The 22,864-nt window shown below is 49.4% G+C and overlaps 2 protein-coding genes across 3 annotated transcripts; one reads left to right on the top strand and one right to left on the bottom strand.

The window, feature by feature from the left end:
* The first annotated feature begins 116 nt into the window (after positions 1 to 116).
* Positions 117 to 22,149, top strand: GEMIN7 (gem nuclear organelle associated protein 7). Of its 2 annotated transcripts, none has more exons than XM_083456385.1 (2): positions 117 to 373; positions 21,737 to 22,149. In XM_083456385.1, exon 2 carries the CDS (start codon positions 21,746 to 21,748, stop codon positions 22,106 to 22,108), a length of 363 nt encoding a protein of 120 aa, XP_083312511.1. In that variant the 5' UTR covers positions 117 to 373; positions 21,737 to 21,745; the 3' UTR covers positions 22,109 to 22,149. The 2 variants fall into 2 exon arrangements, with proteins under 2 accessions (XP_083312511.1, XP_083312510.1); XM_083456384.1 differs by having other exon boundaries at positions 123 to 369.
* On the bottom strand, positions 12,424 to 18,147 carry LOC310684457 (bone morphogenetic protein 2-like). The gene is made up of 3 exons (XM_083455651.1): positions 17,916 to 18,147; positions 16,126 to 16,466; positions 12,424 to 14,798 (listed from the first exon to the last, which is right to left on the bottom strand). The coding sequence occupies exons 1-3, from the start codon at positions 17,942 to 17,944 to the stop codon at positions 13,903 to 13,905; spliced, it is 1,266 nt and encodes a 421-aa protein (XP_083311777.1). The 5' UTR covers positions 17,945 to 18,147; the 3' UTR covers positions 12,424 to 13,902.
* Positions 22,150 to 22,864: the final 715 nt, after the last annotated feature.

The following is a 22,864-nucleotide window of genomic DNA, read 5'->3' on the forward strand; positions in this document are numbered from 1 at the left end:
ACGGAGGGCCTCCTGATCATGACGTAACGATCACGCGCTTCCCTTTCATCTTTCATCCCACCAATCGCTAGGAGGAGCGGGAGGCGGGGGTGCAGGCACATGGGCCAACGCCGCTCGCCGCCGCCTAGGGGCATACAGGGCAGAGTCATAGAGTTCCCAGTCCTCCTATTAGCAGAGGGGACATTTAAAAAAAAGCCGATAAGGGAAGAGCGGCTTGTCGTCCGCTCATAATAATGTACTTCCGGGTGAAGAGGCTGCTCCTTCCTGTCCGGGCCGCCAACGTGCTGAGTGCTTTGAGGCCCGCAATTTTGAGCGGAACGGTTTGGGGTTGCCATGACGACTTGAGGAGACCGAACAAGGCCTATGCAGGTTAGTCGGCGTTAACTGAATTGTTTCATAACTGAGAGGCAATATTTATGGCCAGAGAGAGGAGCGTCTGTTTTCAAAGAGTTTTTAGCTTAATACAGGATGTGGGAAGAAGCGCTTGGGCCTGGCGTCATGACCAGGCGAAGCTCAAAGCTGCTTTCTGGGGAACTCAGTCATGGAGCGGACTGAGTGAAGGCGGTGAAGGTCCTGTGTGAGTGCCTGGAGGCGGTTGGAGGATGGATGGCGGCTAACAGACTGAGGTTGAATCCTGACAAGACAGAAGTACTGTTTTGGGGGGACAGGGGGCGGGCTGGTGTGGGGGACTCCCTGGTCCTTGTGGTATATTGAACGTGGTCACCAAACAAGACAAGGAAACCTGGATATAAGGATAACCCTTTTATTTGCAACGCGTTTGCAAAGGCGGGCCCCCCCGCACTCAAGAGTACGAAGAGGCCCCGAGCAAGCTACGGATCGTGACTTTTGTTCCTATTGCTGCCGCCCCTCCCTTAGAGGCTTGGCTTACAATCTACCTATTGCAATTCAACACAACTCTAATACATAGACCAATCTACACTCTTTTCCTAATATGGGAGCTATACATTCTGAAGCTCCTTGTGGTTTTTTGTGGTCTTTTGTGGTCTAACTGACAGGAAGCACGCTCAAGCTGCTGACTCTGCCTGCATACAGGGTCTTCTGTAAATTTCCACTGGGTTTGAGGCACAATTGATTACTCCTTCTCACAATTCCCCCCTCTTGTTGTACCCTGCCTCAAATTCACATAACAATTCCCAATGTTCTCCTTCTTCGCCCTCCGTAGGCACAGGGGCATACCGCATGGACATTAGCTGGGTTTGGACCTGCCTTTGCGCTAGTAGAGAAAGAGAATTATTGATTGCCCTTACAAATATGGGCAAAACACATGGAATTAACACACACCCAGCAGCTATGAGTCCAATAAGGGCCACTATTGCCTGTAGCCCGGGCAATTTGGGAAACCAAGATCTAAACATGTCCTTGAAGTTCAACCCCTCCCATGTTTGTACCGGGACATGTGCTAGCCTAATCATGCGATCTGCTATATCCTTAACTACTTTTCCACTATCATCTATTTCAATACAACAGTTAGTCAGGTTAAATTTACCACAAACCCCTCCTTCCTTGGCCAATAAATAATCGAGCGCTAATCTATTTTGCATAATATAAGTGCGGCTCTTGGCACTTTCTTTAGCCAGTTTAGTTAAAGCAGAAGCAGTTTCATTAGTAATTATCTCTACCACAGCTTGTAAGCGTATTATTCGGTTTAGCAAATAAATAGGATCCCGTCCGAATGACCCTGCAGTCCCATCATTAGCCCATGTCGCTGGCCCATAATACTGTATTATTCGTTCCGGGGGCCATTCGGTGTCTTTCCAATTCCCTATATGAATAGCCCGCTTTTTCCTGGGCCCTATTTCATCGTAGACAGGCATTCCCAATTTGGATTTTACTTCTAAGGGGAGCAAGAAAAAGCTAGGCCGCAAGGTGGCCAACACGCATGAGCCTGTCCATTTTAAAGGGAGCCGGTTATATGCATAGGACCCACATGCCCAATAAAATCCATCTGGGGTTGTCCATTCTAAAGTGGTATTTTGGGGGTCCTGCAGAAAGGTCATATTAGTCATGTTGGCTAAAGGTGAGGGCCACTTTTTGGAGGAATTATCCGAGCTCCACCATTCTTTACTATTCCATTGCCCTAGGCAGGGCATATTCCCTACCCATGTTCCATTGGTGTCATTCCTTAGAAAGCATTCTGTTCCCACCAGCTGATTAGAGATCTGCCATATCTCATTTCCCAAATGGTGGTAGGTAAAATTCTTTTGGCTTTTATAGACCTCAGTATAGTTCACCTCATGGGCTACCCAGGGCCATTGATCCCCCATGTTGGTGCCCCCGCATACAAAACAATTCCTGACTGTTAGTTCTTTTGCAATTGTTTCGGCTAAGCTTAGAAACATGTTGTGAGCTTTAGGTGGAAGAGGGAGATGGTTGAGTTGTTGCATCTCCTCCTCGAACTCTTCGTAGACTGATAGGGGCTTTTTGGTGACTCTGGTAGTATGCACTTGGATAATTAAATAACCATAGGGGTCCTTACCTGTGCCCTCTATTCCCAATCCTAGGTATATGTGTTTCGGTGTGGTGGACACCGATTCCCTGGCCCATAAGCAGATAGGATTACATTCCCCCTTTTTACAATCTGTGGATGCGCCCCTCCTTGTGAGGTTTATCCCCTCAGGTCCTCTATATGTGGGCTTCGACTTGACCCCCTCTGTGTACCAATAATTCCATGCTCCACCCCCTGCTCCCACATTGGTCCCTCTTATCTGTTTGAACAAGTACTTCCTGTCCTGTAAATATGATTGTTCCCAGCTGTGGGACCCACATGTCACTCCTGCCTGGTTGTTCGGGCCTTGTCCCTTGGCTATAGCGGTGCATGCATCGAAACATACGTGGACTGCTTTCCCTCCCCTCGTTACATTGTGTGCTATGTACCCCTGCCTGTCTTGGGCTATAGAGAACATTTTCTTCCTTTCCCCCCCTTTGTTTGCAGTTCCCCCTTTGTATCCATATACATATACACTTGAAGTGATCGGCCCCACCACCAGAGGTTCATAGCATTCTGTCTTATTTTCTTTGGTCTGACACCTATAATACTGAGTTTGATTATATATACACGGTCTTAATTGTGTGAGGCACTCCGGAGCCACATTGTAATACATTAAAGTCCTGGTGACTTTATTCCCTGTCTTTGTGGTCTGAATACACTCTGTACATTCCTGGTCCTGGGTGCCTGAACAAATCCGGGCAATGCCCAGACCCAGGAAAAGGAGCATTAACCCTCTCATGGCTCAGGGAAAGTGTCTCGGATCTGGCGTTTTCCTCAAATATCTCAAGGCTAGAGTCACCGTGGGGGTCTCTAGTAACTCACAATGGACCACCCCCTGCAGAGTGACTCTACAATATTGAATTATTATGTCCTCTACAAAGACTATAGAGCATTCTTCAGTACAATGCACGCAACAAACACATGCTTCACAGTGAGCGCAGCAACAACATTCGTAGAAACACTTGCAAGTACAAAATAAACACATCAGGAAAGCATTCACTGTCCTTAATCTCCTCCCTGGTTCCTGGTCCCTGATCTGGTGAGTTTCACCTTCAACGGATTGTCTGGGCTCGGTGTTGCCGTCCAACTCTCAGGCGGGGCCCTTTTTACCCGGTGATAGTGAGTCCATCCGTGTTCTCGGGTCCGTACTGCTGACTCAGTGGTGAGCAGGACCTGGAAAGGACCATTCCAACTCGGGCTGAGTTTCTCCGCCTTCCACGTTTTGATCAGGACCAAGTCGCCAGGCTGGAAAAGGTGTTGTTGTTCCAACAACGGGGGTCTTTGTGCCAAGACTCCCTGCCTATGGAGAGATAATAAGGACTGGGACAGTGACTGCAAATATTTCCTCAGAAACAAGTCTTTGAATACTATCTGGGGGTTCCCCAGCTGTGTCAGGTAAGGCCGTCCCATCATCATCTCAAAAGGGGACAATCCCGTGTCCTTCCTAGGAGCTACCCGCATTCGCAACAAAGCCAGGGGTAGATTTTTCGTCCAAGGTAGTCCATTTTCCAAGTATAATTTAGTCAAATGTTTTTTAATTTCTGCGTTTGCACGCTCCACCTTCCCGCTACTTTCGGGGTGCCAAGGAGTATGAAAGTCCCATTTTATTCCTACCAACCCCATGACTTCCTGCAGCACCTTTTGGGTGAAATGAGTCCCTCGGTCTGAGTCCAATGTCTCGATCATTCCATACCTAGGAATGAGGCTTTCTAGTATGTTTTTGGTGACTACTTGAGCTGTGGCCTTTCTACTGGGGTATGCTTCCACCCATCCCGTCAGGTGGTCTTTGAAGACCAATAAGTACTTCTGCCCTCCCCTCTCCGGTAATTCAGTGAAGTCTACTTGCACTCGTTGAAAAGGCCATACTGCGAGGGGTCTCCCCCCTCTTTCTGTCTTCTTTGCCCGCGTTTTATTAACCTTCTGACAAATTAAACATTTCCAGGCGATGGCATGAGCCATTGGCCACATGTCACGGCTCCAATACAGGGGCTTAACTAAGTTAATCATTCCTTCAGTCCCAAAATGTCCACTCTCGTGCACTTTCTCCAAGATTCCCATCATAGTTGTTTTGGGGAGTACCATTTGTCCCTCTGGGGTCTCCCAACCACCCTCCTTTTCTTTCCATCCTTCTTTGACCATGTATTCTTTCTCTCTGGGGGTGAATACTAATTTGGCCGTGTCTAATGGGGTCAAAACGGGGACCCGGAGAGCACATTGTTGGATGATTTCCTCATTTGGTGTACCCTCCGCCGCTTCCTTTGCCCTTAGGTCCGCCCATGCATTTCCCATCTCTTCCGGGCTTTTCCCGCGTGTATGTGCCGATATATGTACCACGGCTATCCTTCGGGGTCCGCATAGGGCATCTAACAGACGTTCAAGGAGCATCATGTGTTCTATCTGCTTTCCATCTGCCCTAATATATCCTCTCTCTCTCCATGTTCTACCAAAGGTGTGTACTACTCCCCAAGCATACCGTGAATCTGTCCAAATGGTTACTTCCAGACCTATCCCCAACTCCAAGGCTCGGGTCAGTGCCATTATTTCACATTTCTGGGCTGACCACGTGTTTGGGAGGGCCCCACTTTCTATCGTGTCTCCATTTTCCAGCACTACAGCATATCCTGACCTCCTCTTTCCCTCTTTCACATAGCTGGATCCATCTACAAACCACCGTTCTCCATCGGGGAGAGGTGTTTCCATCAGGTCTTCCCTGACTTTCGCCATTAGCTGTATGTCATTTAGGCAATCATGCTCATCTAATTCCCACTCCTTCCTTTCTCCCCTCAGGAACTCAGCGGGGTTCAAATTCCTGTCTGTTCCTATGGTGATGTCAGAACCAGTTCTCAATATACCTTCATATTTTACAAGGCGGCCGTCAGTCATCCAGGTGGACGCGGCCCCTGTCATGACTGAATTAATCTGATGGGGGCTGTGTACTATTAGGACTCCCCCAAAGGTCAATTTCCTGCTCTCAACCACTAATTCTGCAGCGGCCGCCACCGACTGGATGCATGAGGGCCAGGCCCGTACTACTGGTTCTAAAGTCTTGCTCAAGTATGCAACGGGTTGATATCGCCCACCTCTCTTTTGGGCCAAGACCCCTACAGCGGTTTGGGAAGTTGTGGTGACATACAGGTGAAATGGCTGTTGGAGGTTGGGTAGGGCTAATACCGGTGCCTCAATCAGAGTCCGCTTTATCTCTTCCCAATGTTTTTGATCTTCCTTGTCCCATTCCACTTCCTCCTTCCCCATGAGTTTCTTATTCAGAAATTGTGTCAGCTTGGCGTACTGGTCTATCCATAGCCTGCAATATCCCAACAACCCCAACATCCTCCTGACATCGGTTTTGCTTTTAGGGGGTTTTAATTCTAGAATCCCCTTAACTCGCTCAGGATCTAATTTCCTGGTTCCCCCTTCTAGAATGTGGCCTAAATACTTAACTTTCCGCTCCGTAAACTGGAGCTTCTCTTTAGACACTTTCACACCCAGTGCTCCCAACCAGTTCAAGAGTCTGATCGAGTCCTGTTTGACCTCTTTTTCCTTCTCCCCTATCAATAATAAATCATCAAAATACTGCAAAAGACGGTTGGGACCCTGGGTCTGAAAATCTGCCAGCTTTTCCCCTATCGCTTGGCCAAACAAAAGAGGGCTCTCGGTGTATCCCTGGGGTAACACTGTCCATCGATATTGCTGTTTCCGCCCAGTATGGGCGTCCTCCCACTCAAAAGCAAATAGGTCCCTACTATCTTCATCAAGAGGGCACGTCCAAAAGGCATCTTTTAGGTCTATGACCGTGTACCACCGTGTGCTGGGTGGTATTCGGCTCAACATGGTATAGGGGTCCGGGACCACCGGGAAACGGGGCACTACTATGCTGTTTATATTTCTCAGGTCCTCCACCATCCGATATTTCCCATCTTTCTTTTGTACTGCCAAAATCGGGGAATTAAAAGGGGACATTGTTGATTCCAAAAGGCCCTGTTGTATCAGTCCTTCCACCACTGGTTGCAACCCTAATCTCCCTTTTCTCTTCATTGGGTATTGTGGGGTCCACAAATGGGTGATCCCTGGTTTGACAGTAATCCTAATGGGACTTATATCTAATCTTCCAACAGTTCGCCCATCCGCCCATACCCCGGGGTTTATCTGTTCTTCATCCTCCTCTCTCAAAACATACATAGGGGTTCCAGCATTTAAATCCATCAGTTGGAATCCTAACTGAACCATCAGGTCCCGTCCCAATATATTTATTCCCGAATCTGGTATTAGCAATAGCGACCCTACCACTATTCTTTCTCCCCTTCTGATTTCAGTATTGTCTAACTGAACAACTTCTTTTGGTTTCCCACTTACCCCTACGACTTTTAAATTGTGATCTGTTTTGTTCACCCCTTGTGGTAGCATGCATACAGAGGACCGAGTGGCCCCCGAATCAACCAAGAAGACTAATGTCTTCCTAAAAGGACCCACACATAGGTTCACCAGTGGCTCATTCCGGGTCCTAGGGCCTGAGCCGGAGGACCCCTATTCATCATATAGGCTGAAAAGCTCAGTCACACCCTCTTCTGACCCCCGATCCCCTGTCCGTGGGCCTGGTCTTCCCTCAGGAGGGTGAGTCACCGGAAGTTGGTCCCTAGGAGTACGACATTCTCGGGCATAATGTCCAGGTTTGTTGCATCGGTAGCAAATGAGTCCGGTGGGCCGGAAGCCTCCTCCTCTTCCCCCTCTTCCTCTGTAGTTCAGACCTCCCCTGGCCTGCCCCTGTCCGGTTTTGCTTGCCTGGGGACCCTCCCAAGCCTTCTGCAAGGTAGCTGCCATCATTTGGCACTTCTGTTTACTTTTTACTACATCCCTATTGACGTAAACCTGCTGGGCAGCCCTCACTAATTCTGAGGTGGTGGCCTCTTGCCAATTCATCTTTTGTAACTTCTTTTGTATATCTGGCCAAGCCTTTGTCACAAATTGCATCTTTAAGAGACCATCGAAGGCCCCCGAGTCCGGGACTACACCTGAATATTTGGTCAGGTGTTCCCTGATCCTCTGGACGAAGTCCCCTGGGGACTCATCCCTCTGTTGGTGAACCTCAAAAGCCTTGGTCAGGTTAGTACTTTGAGGGACCGCCCGTTTGATTCCTTCTATTATTATGTCCTTCAAGTCCTTCAAGTGTGTTCGATGGCCTGGCTCATTAGGGTTCCAGGGGGGATCCCTCAGAGGGAATTTCTGCTCTCCTGCCACTACTGCCACCTGGTTATCCCCTGCCGCCTGGTCTGCCAGCTGCCTCTCGTCCCAATAAGTCATGGCTGCTCTCCTTATTAGTGCTTTCTCTTCAGGTGTAAATAAATGTCCTAAAATGTACATTAGTTCGGTATATGTGTATAGGTGGGGTCCCATCCACATCTGTAAGAGGTTCGCCACCTCCTGGCTATTTTCATGTAACTTGGGCAAAGTCTGCTTTAGTTCCCTAAGTTCCGAGGGTTTAATGGGACTCACCACGTATACCATAACTGGACGTCCCTGTGCATCAATACCCCCTGGGGTTTCACGGAGGGGGAAACTATCAATTGTCTTATCTTCCCTTCTTGGCCCAGCTGACTGGAAGGGCAGACTTTCCACATCTTTTACGAGTTGGCCCGCCTCCCTCTTCAAACGCGAATAACGGTTGTCGTTATAAGGGGGTGGAGATGGAGCAGACGGAGTGAGTGAAACGCCTGCCTCTCCCGACCACGAAGGGGCCAGCCACGAAGGGGACGACCTACACGACCTACGCCCAGGAGATGTATGGTCTGTTGAATCTTTACCAGTTTGTACTTCTCTGTCCCCCTTTCCCGCCTTTGGCGTGTCCGGAGGGGAAGAGAGATTTTCCGGGTTCACTGGGGCTGCCGGGGCAGGAGCAGGGGGAGGTTGGGCTGAGGGTACTGTTCTCTCATCCTCCGAATCCTCCTCCTTTGTCCTTACCGGGTATTGTTTGGCCAAGGGAGGGGGGTCTGGTCCAAAAAACTTAACGTGGAACCAGACTTCCAAATAGGGTTTCTCACCCTCTTTCTTCTGCCTAATCAGATAGTACTGCAGTTGTTTCATCCAATATGTATCAGTCTCTCCTTCTGGGTTCCAATTATAACCTCCCTCAGGTCCTATTGGATATTGGGGCCAAACCACCCTGCAGAATTTAACCATCCTTACTTTGGTCAAGCCCCTAGTATACTGTCTCACCCCATCCTCATTCCATTCCAATAGGACCTGCCCTAAGGGACTATTCGGATCGATGGGATCCTGCTTTCCTCCATTAGACCCTTTTCTACACGTACTCTGTCCCTTGCCCATTGTTACAATGTCTCACAACCGCTCACTCACAGATTCACGCGGACTCGCCTGGCCGTTTCCCTCGCGGGACCACGGAACCGCAAGCTAATCCTCTCGTCAGGACTAGGTCCTGATCCACACTCACGCGTCCGTATGGAGCCTCTCTTTCACTCAGGAGACGAATCACTCACCCCCTCCTTCTTTCCAATCCCAAAGCTTACTCACCCAATGCAGTTCAGCGCCGTTTCCCTCGACTAGTGAACAGGCGGGCGTCCCCGCTGGGTACTCACGGTCCCCGACCACGATATCTCTCCTTCTCAGTCTCGGATTCAGTTCCCTATATCAGGTTTCCGTCAATCAGCCCTCGTGAACCGTCACAGACACGCCCGGGTCGGGTTTCTCCGAAAAATCGGAGTGGCGCCTACCCATTCACCGGGGGTCGCTGCACAGCTCGTCGAGGGCCCCACGTTGGAGCGCCAATTTGTGGTATATTGAACGTGGTCACCAAACAAGACAAGGAAACCTGGATATAAGGATAACCCTTTTATTTGCAACGCGTTTGCAAAGGCGGGCCCCCCCGCACTCAAGAGTACGAAGAGGCCCCGAGCAAGCTACGGATCGTGACTTTTGTTCCTATTGCTGCCGCCCCTCCCTTAGAGGCTTGGCTTACAATCTACCTATTGCAATTCAACACAACTCTAATACATAGACCAATCTACACTCTTTTCCTAATATGGGAGCTATACATTCTGAAGCTCCTTGTGGTTTTTTGTGGTCTTTTGTGGTCTAACTGACAGGAAGCACGCTCAAGCTGCTGACTCTGCCTGCATACAGGGTCTTCTGTAAATTTCCACTGGGTTTGAGGCACAATTGATTACTCCTTCTCACATCCTGAATGGGGTAACTGTGCCCCTGAAGAACCAGGTGCGCAGCCTGGGAGTCATTTTGGACTCGCAGCTGTCCATGGAGGCGCAGGTCAAATCTGTGTCCAGGGCAGCTGTATCCCAGCTCCACCTGGTACGCAGGCTGAGACCCTACCTGCCTGTGGACTGTCTCGCCAGAGTGGTGCACGCTTTAGTTATCTCTCGATTGGACTACTTCAATGCGCTCTACGTGGGGCGACCTTTGAAGGTGACCCAGAAACTACAACTAATCCAGAACGCGGCAGCTAGACCGGTGACTGGGAGCAGCTGCCGGGACCATACAGTATAACACCGGTCCTGAGAGATCTGCATTGGCTCCCAGTAAGTTTCCGAGCACAATTCAAAGTGTTGGTGCTGACCTTTAAAGCCCTAAACGGCCTCAAAGGCCCAGTATACCTGAAGGAGCGTCTCCACCCCCATTGTTCTGCCCGGACACTGAGATCCAGCGCCAAGGGCCTTCTGGCGGTTCCCTCATTGCAAGAAGTGAGGTTACAGGGAACCAGACAGAGGGCCTTTTAGGTAGTGGCGCCCACCCTGTGGAACACCTTCCCTTCAGATGTGAAGGAAATAAGCAGCTATCCTATCTTTAAAAGACATCTAAAGGCAGCCCTGTTTAGGGAAGTTTTTAATATTTAATACTGTATTGTTTTTAACACTCAGTTGGGAGCCCTCCAGAGTGGCTGGGGAAACTCAGCCAGATGGGCGGGGTATAAATAATAAATTGTTGTTGTTGTTATCCAGGTGCATCTCTGTCTGCCCCCACCCCTGACATCACATAGGTTGTGAGGTATGGGATAGGTGGGGGCGGTTCGGGGAAAATGGCAACTTGGGTTGAGCCAAATTTGGCCCATAGGCTAGCGATTCCCAACCCCTGTTTTGGACTATAACTCCAGGTCTGGTGGCTAAGGCCAGATTATAAACTAACCCATGTAGGAGATGGAGAAATATATTATATCCAGTGCTTTTTTTCTAAAAAAAAATATATGTTTAGGGGTACTCTCATTTTGACTCAAGAAAATCACCATTTAATAGTTCAAATCGGAAAGAATAAATACAGTAAATGGACAAAAATGCAAAGATTCACAAAAAGTTTAGGGGTATGTGTACACCTGCGTCCCCCCAGAAAAAAGCACTGATTATGTCTATCATATATATATATATATATATATATATGCATATGCATATACATCCTAAGGTATGTGGTTATTCGCTACGGTGCAATAGGAAGCTCACATTAATCAAGGCCCATTGTGCCCATTATGTTGGTTAACCTTCATAATAAAATGCTTCCCTCTCGATTGCTTTTAATACTAAAAATAGCCTCAAGCTATATAAGAGAGAGGGCATGATTCAGTTTTAATATATGTCTGTATTCTTTAAAGTTTAATAGTAAGAATCCTGTTATTCAGGTTTCATTTTAATTTTTAATCACAGCATCTGTTACTTTTCTGTTATTGATTGGATCTACCCAGCTTCTGATTCTCAAAAGCTCTTCCCACGCTAAATCTTCCTGGGTCTCTGGTTAATTTATTTTTCTCTTGCCCTGCTCCGCATTTGGTTTAGTTGCTCACTCTGATGTGTTTTTGATAGTGTGGTTTTTCAGTGTCCACCCTTTAGCGTACGTAGCTTCCTTGGGTGTCTTGATGACGGGGAGGTGGGGTAAAAGTGTTTATAGATGTTTTCTTGCTGTTCATCCTGTCCAGCCCATTTCAGACCTGTAAACTGGAATCCACTCACATGATACTGGCTCTGTCTCTCTACATTACTTACTTTGGAGTGCACTATTAACTCTGACATCTCTTTCATAAAGCTTCAGTGTGGCATCTTAGCCCATTTTCTTCCACCCATTTTTCATCTTTTTTAAAAGAAGAAAAACATCAGCAAAAGCTGGACAGATTATTTCACCATTGTATACATTTTTTTATGGACACAAAAGTAGAAATATTGTGCCCTTTGAAAAACTTTCCCCACCCAAGTGGCCTCCAGATTTTTTGGATTATAACTTTCACCATCCCATTGTAGTCCCAACAACATTGGGCGTCGATGTGTGCCAGTTTGGAGAAGGCTGACTTAAAACAGTGCACTAAAATGCACCATATTCCTGTTGAGTGCTACATTTCTCCCCACCACATTCCTCAGAGCTTTTTGTCCCTTTCCTTGCTATGAAGCAGAACTTGAGACTTGCCTTGAGACACCAAGTAGGGGCTTAGAAGCAATGACTAGCAAGGTGCTTTTCCGGTGTATGTAGTTAGAAGCAGGGTGGATAAAGTCAGTTATTTAAAAAATAAATGAATAAATCAGATTTTTAAATTTAGTTTGGATTTTTTTTAATTTAAATTGGATTTTTTAAAATTTTGCTTTTGGAGGAAAAAAATTTCTAAAGATGGTTTTCTATTTAAGTTACATTATAGTCCAAATGCTATTCATCAGGAAATAAGGATTTGTTTTTAATTATGTAGCATGAGGCTTTACATGCAATGTTTAGATTTTGAGGTAAATGAATTCCATTAATCTGTTCACAATGTCATGCTCATCCAGAGCTTTCTGTAAGATTATTTGGGGCAGCTTTTCTAACGAGAAGATATTATCACAGATGCTTGTTTTTGCAGTTCTCAAAAGGGTGAATTAGTATCTGCAGAGATAACATGCCTTCTCTTCACAGGAAAAATGTTATAAAATAAACATACAGAGTTGAGGAAAAAACTTTAATCCCATTGTTCCTTTGCAAATTTATATACACAGAATTAACCCCTTACCAAATGCTAAGTTCCAAGAGGTTCAATGAACAGATTTGTTTTGAATGGAATAGATCTGCATAAGTAGCTAAGTGTGAAGCAGTAAAAATGAAAGTGCAACCTTGTGAGCAGAATACTCCGCAAGTCTTGGGATCTTTGTGTAATAATTGTGCAAGTCAGTAATTTTTGATAAAACTGTAAAAAGCACTCTGAAAATTTATTATTCCAAAAAATGAAACCTTCATCTCATTGTAAATATTTAAGATTATACCACCAAGAATGAGTCTTTCTGTAAAAAAATAATAATAATGATTTAAACCAAGTCTTACTGACTAGTGATTTAAATTGATTTGATTTAAATCAAATCCACCCTGGTCAGAAGAAAATGCTGACTCTCCACCAATAAGATACGGACCACCTGCTCTCTTGTGACAGTCTCTTGCTGCCTTTTTGTCCACACATTTGGTGCAGTCAGGTTTATGATGCCCCTCTGCTTAGAAACAACCCCCAGGGGTATTAGACGCTTAATGAAGGTGCTGCTGGAGCACACCTTGTATCATTCCTGACTAGTGGCAATGATGACTGGAGCTGATGGAGATTGGATTGGAATCCACATCCCCGCTGTAAAGTGTTAGGGAGGGCTTCATGTTTCACACAACAGCTGCTGGGAGCACACATCTGTCATTTTTTCACCCCAAATGTCAGTTCCAGCAGAATTGACAACCACTGTTCTCCCCTACCGGATAAGCACTGACAGAGAGCTTCTATTTTAGAGCAGGAATCGGGAAAGCCTGTGGTCCTTCAAGCATTGTAGGGCCATTGGCTGTGCAGCCTGGGGTCCGTGCGAGCTGGGAGTCCAGCAAGTTTGAAGAGCCACAGGTTCCCCATAAACAATGTGTGAAAAGTCAGCCAGCTCTCCCAAATCCTCTTTTCAGGAATGTCTGGTGCCGATTCTCTTTGGTCATGTGAATTCACCTTTAGTGGCAACCACACCGTCACACAGTTTTCACCTTGGTTTAAGGATGCTCACTGTGACAGGCTTGGTAGCTTTCTCATTTATTGCTCGACTAAAGGTCATCACAGTTCAAAACAACAACAGCAGCTATTCATCGTATAGAGAAGTTGATGAGGCGTGATAAGAACATGAGAATTCTGCCTTGTTGAATCAGAGGCAAGGTACATCTGTCTCGTACAGCAGGCTGGTGATAGCCTTTGCCTGTTTGCCTCTGGGGTTTGGTGTTAAATCATATGCTGCCTCTGTGCCCATATATCCCATGTATCTCACAGCTGAGCCATCTAATCTTCTGGCTGTCCCCCCCTCTTGTGGTAGGAAATTCCACACATTAATTCCATGTTGCCTGAAGAAAGACTCGTGACGGTGCCAAGCCCTCTGCTTGGGTTACCTGAGAGGAGGCTTATCCCTGCTCTGTGGTTTCTACCGGCACCCACAGCCCTCCACCACCATGTCCTGGTACGTCTTCAGGACCACCATGTCGTGTTGGTCCAGGTAGAGCATAGCGATGGGGCTGAGGTCCGTCGGGACGCAGCACGCCCTGGGCACCCTGGAGTTCACCGAGCTCAGCATGGTCTGCACCACAGCGTGGCTGGAGGAGTTCATGTGGTCGGCTAGCGGGAACCGGCACTCCCCGGAGCAGTAGAAAGCGTGGTAGCCGCTGGGGGCAACTATCCAGTCGTTCCACCCAACTTCCTTGAAATCTACAAACAGGCGCTGCCTCCGGCACCTTGTGCTGGCTTTGGCCTTGGGCTTCAGGCCTTTGCGTTTGCTGCGGGAGGCTGGCCCCTTGGGGGCTCTCCGGCCTCCTTTCTGGGTGAGCCCACCCGGCTGGCTCCTGCTTTGTCTCTTCCCACGAGTCAAAGGCTGCCCTCTCCGGTCGTGACTGTAGGTGACCAGCAGAGGCCTTTCTAGAGCCCACTGGGCCTCCTCCTCTCCGGGAGACCGCCTCGCGCGAAGCGGAGCCTGGTGCCGAGGAAGCTCCTGGCTGCCGTTGGGGCGCTCCACCTCAATGAGAAACCCAAGGTGGTGCCTTTGGCCCCCAGCCCTCTGGAAAGCAGCGGTCACGTCAAAGCTCTCCCACTTGGGCTGCTTGGGAGCCAAGAATCTGCGAGCCAGGAGGAGACTGCTCTTGTTTCCGGAAACGGGTAGGGGGCCCATTGCCTGGTATATGTTGATGTGGAAACCCCTGCTTTCCTTCTGCGAGTGGTACAGGCGCAGCTCCAGGGCGGTTAGCTCCTCTTCCACAGGCAGCAAGGTCAGGTTGAACAGGAAGTAGAGCGAACCATCTACGGCTTCAGGGGTGTTTTCCAGATCCTCTAGATGTGAAACAGAAGCCGGAAAGGGATTGAGGACTGAGTGTTTGGGGCTGGTGTGGGGAGCCTTTGGCCTTGCAGATGCTGCTGAACTACAGCTCCCATTGCCCCTGGCCATGAGCCATGCTTGCTGGGTCTGGTGGGAGTTGTATTTCAGCAACATTCACAAAGGCTGCCCATGCCAGGACTGCAGGAATTGCCTTCTTGTGTCCAATCAACTGTCCGTCTAGCCTGCTCTGTGTTTTGCCCCCTGCATCCATCCAGGTGCTTCTAAGAAGCTCCCAAGCAACAACTGTCATTTGTCTCAAAGTTATTGTCCTAACTTTTTAAAATAAAAGAAAATACTTATTTGTGGCTATGCAGTGTGCTGCACTTTCTTCTTAGACTGTTTTTTGGGTTTTTTTAAAGAATCAGAACCATATCTTGGCATCCCTTTCTGTGAAGTGACATGTCCTTGCCTGAAGTGGTGCAGGGTTCCTGGCTCCTACTCTGTGTGTGGCTCTGTTGCCTTGCTTGCTCTGCAGGTGGCGCTGTAACCCAAGACAAATCATACACATCCCAAAACCCAAGAGGGAAAAAGAAGAGAACTTCCTTAAGTAAGCAGAGCATGGGGGCATTCTTGAAGTATCTTGGCATTAGGGAGCTTTCCTTTCCTTCCTCCTCGATGAAGCGTGTTTGACCCTCAGAGTCAAAAATCAGAATTGTAGAGTTGGAAGGGACCACAAGGGTCATCTAGTCAGTGCAACCCCCTGCAATGCAGGAATCTTTCAATGTGGGGCATGAACCCACAACCCTGAGATTAAGAGTCTTGCTCTCTCCCAACTGAGCCTTCTACCAGGTCAGGCTATTTGTCAGCCTCTTATTGTCAGCCGTGGCTGGCAGTGGCTCTCTTAAGGACCAGGGCAAACAGAGGGGCTTTCCTTTTAACTGGGGGTGTCAGGGATTGAACTTGGGACCTTCTGCATGCAAAGCAAGGTTCCTGCCTGCTGAGCTACCTCTGTTTCCCTTTACGCAGTGCGGCCGCTTATCTACAGCTTTCCACCTCTCCTTCATCCCTGTCCCTGGCTCCTGCTTTTGTGCAATCACTTCAAGGATGGAGAGCCTGTAACTGGCTCTAGTTGGACTCCAGCTCCCATCAGCCCCTGCAGCTGGCATGGCCAATGTTCAGGGAGATGATGGGAGATGTAGTCTAGCAACTTCTGGAGGGCCTGGGCTAAATGTCCCTGCTTTTCTCCCCTCTGCTGCTACCCCAACCAATTTCCCAAGGCCCCAGCCACCCCAACAGCCCAGATGTGGAATTTGAAGGCAGATGTGGCAATCGCAAGCTCACCAACATGGTGGAAGGTGCGGATGGTGTTGGCTCTCCCGGCTTGTTCCTCCAGGAAGGGAAGCTCTGTCTCTTTGAGGGAGGAGGGAGCCTTCCCCAAGCAGAACTGGTAGAGATCCAGAAGATATTGGGGGACCACAAGCCCCGCCCTTGGCTCCGGGCGCCGTTGCAAGCCCAGGCGTCTCAGCAGGATGGTCTGGAGGGCTTGGATGGGGACCTGCTTTGAGGAGTCATTCTCGCCAGCAGTTCCTGGAGAGGCCGCTAGGAGGCCTCCAGATCTCCAGAATTCAAGAGGTATAAGCAGAACCACCAAAACAGCCAAGTTACCAGAAACCATTGTGGAACTGGGGGAGGCAGAGGGAAGACAAAGACATGGTTGGTGAATGTGGCTTGTAGACAGAATTGCATTTCCTGGGTTATTGTTTTTTGCCTTTTCCTCTCCACTCCCCGCCACCCCACCCCACCCCCCAAAAAACAGAAAATCAAAGAATGCATTTGACTTGGAATATGTATACTCTAGATTAAACTATAGTTAAAGGGCGCCAGTCAAAAAGATGGGTTGCCTTTTTAGCGTTGTGCCCCCTGCTGGTAGTGGGGTGAATTACCCCGTGCTGCACATCAGTATAATTTGATGCAGTTCAGTTAATTCTGTGGGATTAGGATATAGCCTCAGAGAGTGTATGCGTGTTAAATTTCTCCCAGACTGTCTCCGTAGGATGCTGCAGGCAAGTTGCTAGCAAAGGTCTTAGTGAGTATGAAAGAAGCCTGAAGAAAGAATGCCTCTGCTGAGACTTTTGAACAGAGCAAAACCCTGGGGAGTTCAGGTCCCTTTATTTTATCAAGTGCACATTTTGCTTTGCAAAAGGGTTTCAGTGCCAAAGAAAATGTGTTGCGATAAAGCAGAGGGGCTTCTTGGAGCAAGCAAGTTAGATTATTGAGAGTGATGTTTGCTGCATTTTTTGTTTTTGTTTCAAGAGCATGTCTTTTGCCTTTGAAAGAATTCTGCGGTAGATAAGAGAATGTCCTGGCCTTTGTTAATGTTTTGACATCCCTGCTCTTCCTTGATCTTCCGTTTGCCTAGGCTTGGGGTGGGCAATCATGCCTGATGCCTCACTCACCCTCCCCATAGCTTACCACAGAGGAAGTCATCCTCTGTCATCCATAGAATTGTAGAGTTGGAAGGGTCCGCAAGGGTCATCTAGTCCAACCCCCTGCAATGTAGGAATCTCAGCTAAAGAAACCCTGGCAGATGGCCACCCAATCTCTGTTTTAAAACCTCCAGCGGAGGAGAACCCACCGATGGAGAGAAACTGAGGCACAGAGAGCTTGCCCTATAACACCCACGAAATGGGCACAGTTTGCTACAGGCCGACATTTGCGACTAGCCTTGACCATAAGCACTCAGGTCAGCTGTACCCCGGAGATTGCACAAGCCCTTTGAGGTGTTGTGCTGATGAATGTGGGAAGATTCTAGAACAGTGGCTGTAGCCTTGCCCTCAACGTGGCACCATGCACTAGTTGGGTGGGGTTTCCGCCAGAGGTGGGCAGGCAGACTGGCAGTGGGTGGAGCTTCTCATGAGGGCATCTTGCTGCTGGATGCTATCTTGAGACACCCTCTTCACCAAGCCCCGGCTAATACATGTAAAATTAGCAGAGCAAGCAAGGGCCCATCCAGGGCACTGCCCATAAGAGCCCTCTGAGCACGTTCACAAGGAGGGTAGTGTTGCTTTTCTGAAGTGTTGTTGACAGTGTGGATGCCGCGTCCCCCGTTCACCCCGCTCAGAAGTACTTACTTGCAAAGGTTGAGGCTGTTGGCAAGCATCCATTTTCCCCCCTCCTGCAAATCCAGCAGCTTTTCCTTGCCGTTAGGTCTCTCCCAACCTTGCTGCTGCTTCTCTCAGGTCGCCCAAGCCAGGGAACAGCCCCATGGCCACCCCGCTTCTCCCCAGCGACCTACGTCGTCCTTCCCTCGCTCGGCAAGTGAGCCAGAGGCCGGCCAGCCTCCCAGCTCTTCTCCAGAGCGCTGGGGCTCTGCCCACCCTGCCTGTGGAGGTGCCGTCCTCGCTGCCTTCAGGATGTGATGTCAACCAGGCCAGGAGGCCGAGCCAGAACAAACAAGTTTGTTGTGAGTTGTCGCCTCTTCGCTCTCTCCAGCACAGCACGGTGGCCCATTTTCTGGACTCGCCACTCGCTTCGGCCCTGCCAGGAAGGCAAGAGAGCTATGCCAGCTCTGATCCCAGGTGGGGAACAGGAGGCCAGTTGCATCTCCACCCCAGAAAATTATGGGACATCTGCTTCACCAGTTAACAGCTGGGCCAAGGACACAAGATGGCCAAATTTGGCCGACTCTTCATCTCCCCACTGCCCGGTTAGCAACAGGCCTTCGAAAACACCCAGAAGGTGCTGCTACCATGAGCCAAAATTGGCGACGTGACACTGTTTGAAGGCCAACCCTTCCAGTCTGAAATTTGGGCTGCCTACCACCTGGAGCTGACGTTTATCAACCTGCTACTAAGGCACACTGAAAAACAGGGACAGGTCACCCACCCCGACGCTTCGCTTGGCACAGGGCTAGTTTCCCAGCGTTTGTTCTGGCAGCCCAATTTACACGCCTGCAAAGTCAATGCAGGCTTTTACATTGCCGCTTTGACTGCCCCCGCCCCACTTCTTCTTCAAAGTAACACGTGCGATGATTCTCAGGTCACGTTCAAACAGAAGCCAGTGCCGTCCCAAAGGCACGAGCCTCGCCAGAAAAACAGCCAACCCGCCCCTTCCCCAGGCCCCGTTCTTCCTGGCGTGCTGCCCGGGAGTGTAGGGGATCTGGGCCAGGTCCTTATCAGGCCAGAGGGGGAGAGGGCTTTCAGGGGCCAGCGCTTCCTCCGCCACCAGACAGCACGCGCCGGGAACGAGCTGTCTGTGGAAAGAGCGCGTCAACAGGGCCTGAGGAGGAAGCGCTGCGGTCATCGCCCAAGGCAGACTCTTGGAACAAACACACGGTGCAGGAATGTGGCCTCGTTGGGGACCTGGGTGAGGGGTTGGGGAGAGGTAATCTCCAGCAAGGCTGAAGCTCGCGGCATTCCCTCCCAGAAGCCTAAGCTGGAAAAAGGTCTTGGCTGCAGGCGCACATTAAGCCAGATTGAATGCGCAGCAGTTCGGCTGTCCTTTCCCATGGCAGAATTGCAGCTCCTTAAGCTGGAGGTGTGCAGTATAATGGCTGCTTTAGTTGAGATCCCTGCATTGCAGGGGGTTGGACTAGATGAACCTCGGGGTCTCTTTCAACTCTACAATTCTGGGATGCCTTTTCTTCATGCTCATGCTGGGGACCCTGACCACTAAGCAAGCCACCATAATTCCCAAGCAGCAACTTGTGCTTTGAGTCCACCACCGACGCCAGTAAAATTCTGCAGGAGCTTCCATGGTACGTGGTCCATTTGAAGCACGGGAAGGTTTCCTCTGGTGCTCCAGAATTGAAAAACCAGGAGCGTTTCGTCTCCCACCAGGTGGTTCAGAGAGCATGCTGAACCTGTATGTGTCCTGGCTACCAACTTGAATGGCTTTGGAAGAGGATGGAGTAGATTCATGGAGTGTGTCACAAAACTGTCAGGCAAGGAATGTCCAGAAGGAGGAGTTAACTCTGTATTGTCAAAAGTACACTTACAAGTTGGGAAAGGCATCTCCACCCATGCTACCTCCCTCAACTACGCCAGGTTTGCACCCGATGAGGCAGTTGCTGCAACAGAGAGCCCTTGCCCCCAGTTTATGTATATACCCTACCCGAGTTTTGCACTGGCAGGTGCAGACTATGGCTGTGGGTAACCCGCTTCTGCTGCCCCCGCTTCAATCCTCTTCTAGTCCTGGGACCCAGAGGCAGAGATGCAGCAGGTAGCCTCATCTGAGGACAGGCAGCCCTCTTGCAATCACACCCATGGCAGAACCTCACCCAGTGGCAACCAACTGGAAGGAGGCAAGACAGGCATGACAAATTGGGCAGAGAGGCAGCAGAAGGGCTGCTCTGTGGCTGGATCCTTTGAGCCTAGAGGACTGTGAATCATGCTGCTTTCTCCCAAAGCTAGTGCGTACTGCCCTGCCTTTTTGGAGTCAGTCGTCCTCTGGGGGCACATCTCCACTAAAAACCCAACAGAGGTCGACTGTCACGGGTTTTCCCATTGCAAGGAACTTTGGGAATTCCGAATCGGCCCAGGGGTTAACCGCCTCTTCTTCAAGCTACTGTCCACCAGGGATGCTGTGGAGAGGAAGCAGTAAATTCATTTTAGGTAACTAGAGTTACCTAGCGTTTGGCTCAAAGTCTAAGCTCCTGGATTCAGCAGCCTCCATTTCTGGCCCAGGCCAACCCCTCTCGCTCTCCTCCTTGCACCAGAGTTGTCCTTGGCTGCCGGTGGCTGTTTCTCCAGCTCGCTGTGCAAAACATCCTCTTCGCCGCTGACCCTGGGCTTGGCCGCCCGCCACAGAGGATGTTGGCACAGTGAGGGAGCGTCAAGTTGGTGCCGCCACCGTCCAGAGGGGAAAACAGGCTGTCCTCGTGCAGCAGCACTTCCTGTTTACAGGCCCCCATAGGCCTGTGCTTAACCCTCTGCTGCCTGAAGACCAGCAGCCATGGCTGCTGCAGCGGGCAGAGAGCTCCCAGCTGGCAAGAGTTCTGCCCTTGGCACAGGCCAGAAGTGACCCAAAATTCCAAGTCAGCGGCTCACCTCTCCCCTAAATCTACAGCACAGGGTGGGAATAATTTTTCATTCTCTAATGGGTAATGGGGGGCGGGGTGCAGAACAGCCATGCTGCATACCAGTGGTGGGCAGGGCCAGAGACAGACCTGGGCAGAGCAATGGGTGAGACTTTTCCTTTTGTACAGTGGGCTACATTCCAGCTGTGCAGAGGTCAGAGGTTTTCTAGCAAGAGGCTTCATCGCCATTGTAGGGCACAGTCCAGGCAGGCAAAAGCACTTTAGGGGCAAGGTTGACAGAAGAGGGTAGCCTGGAGGGAGACCCAGGGGCTGGAAGGCTGCTTTTGCTCGGAGGTTCCCAACCCCTAACCTACCACCCACCTGGAACCAAAAGTACATTGCTTACCTAGAGCTGGTTGTCTTCAACCTTCTCACACCCCATGACCCACATTTAACTCAAACACACATTTGGAGACCCATTTCTCAAATCTTCTATTTGCACGGTGCTAGTGCTCCTGTTGACACCCACCAGTTGAAGACAGGATGTGAAATTTGTCGCCATCTTGATCAGGTGTGAGAAATCCAAACATTAAGGCCACGGGACCTAGAAATCTTTGTAAGTCTGGGTTTTTTTCTCTCTCCTAGCGCAGAATCATAAGGTTCCTTTAACATACAAGCTTTTCTTTCAACATTAAAATGGGCTCATACGTCTCATGATTATGGAACACAGCAACAAGAGCAAAAAATCCTGCAGTCTATTTCAAACACTTTAAACTACAGAGGTAACTTGGTCTGCTCAGCAAGGCGAATAGGAGGGCAGAATGTATTCGAAGCCATAGGAGCACTTACCTCCTGAATTATTCCTTAAGAGTACCTGCTGCTGCTGACACAAACAAGGCACCAATTGTATAACGTATTTCTCCTCTCTGCCAGCAGGGGTGCACGATGAAGGTGCCGGTTGCGGTCATCCGCCTGCCCCACGGACCCGACGGGTCAAGCCGCGGCTTCGATCCCAACTCTCCCCGTTTCCAGGCCCTTGGTCCTGCCAGCCTCTCCTCTGGCAGCACAGAGCAGGAGCAGCAAAGCCGTGTGACGCTTCGAGAACGCTACCTGCGCAGCCTCGCAGCCATGGCTGGGCGGCCCGTCAGATTCACCATGTACGAGAGGGTCAAGGTCACAGCTTTGTTTGGCGCATCCGACATTGACATCCTGAACTTCCAGGTCTCCGAGCTTCAGACTCCGCTGGGGATACAGAGAGAAGCGCTGCTCCGATGTTCGGACATCATCGAGTACTCCTTTGAGCTTTGACAGATCTGCCTTTTTACTATTAAAGCACCTTTTATAAGGAAGTGTTCAGTCCTTTGTGAGTTGCAGAGAGCAGGCTCGGTTTATTCCTAGCAGACATGTCCAGCGGGCTATAACAAATTAAGGAATGAGTTTGACCGCAGAGGAGGCTGCCTGCTACATCTCTTCATGATTCACTGTTCTGCACGCACTGCCTCCCACTCTGATTCTGGGTCTGTGTTGCAAGTAGGAGCTGTAACAAAATGTCACAGTATGAAGTGCTGCACCCCACCGCTTTCCTGTTTTGTTTCCCTAGTATTGCCAACATTACTAGCTCCCATTTTTGCTGTTTCAGGGTCTCCCCCTAAGCCTGCTAATCACTCCTTGTGGGCAGCCCCATTTTAACTACGCTAGCGATGACACAGCATCAACATTGTAGAGGGAGTTATTGTATTTAAAAATGGGGTATCAGAGTTTTTAGGGGGCTAACCAGGTTGGGGTAGCTGGGATAGCAGGCTTGTTGGTTTCTGAATGTAGATTATGTAGATTTTTCTATTTCGTTGTTCCGTATGGGACAATGACAATAAAGATTATCATATCGTATTCTCTCATGCAATAAAGCATTGCAATACAGCAAATGCTGATTCAGCAGCTGCTTCTAAACAAATGGCAGGACTTAAAACCTTGCCTCCCTCATCCCTGGAGGGGTGGCACTTGGCTGCTGACGCTTGGTGCTGGGTCTCCCGTGTCCTTTGGCATTTACCTGAAACTAGCAGTGCA

The sequence above is a fragment of the Podarcis tiliguerta genome (genome assembly GCF_965153285.1).
Source record: "Podarcis tiliguerta genome assembly, chromosome: 8".
NCBI classification, from domain to species: domain Eukaryota; kingdom Metazoa; phylum Chordata; class Lepidosauria; order Squamata; family Lacertidae; genus Podarcis; species Podarcis tiliguerta.

What these genes read in the sequence shown, in the direction of transcription:
- LOC310684457 (XM_083455651.1), bottom strand. Translation starts at nt 17,944, where the DNA reads ATGCTTGCCAACAGCCTCAACCTTTGCAA. An exon ending in AACAGCCTCAACCTTTGCAA is followed by an intron (nt 16,467 to 17,915) that starts GTAAGTACTTCT and finishes TGCCTCCCCCAG; the next exon opens with TTCCACAATGGTTTCTGGTA. An exon ending in CCGCACCTTCCACCATGTTG is followed by an intron (nt 14,799 to 16,125) that starts GTGAGCTTGCGA and finishes TTTCACATCTAG; the next exon opens with AGGATCTGGAAAACACCCCT.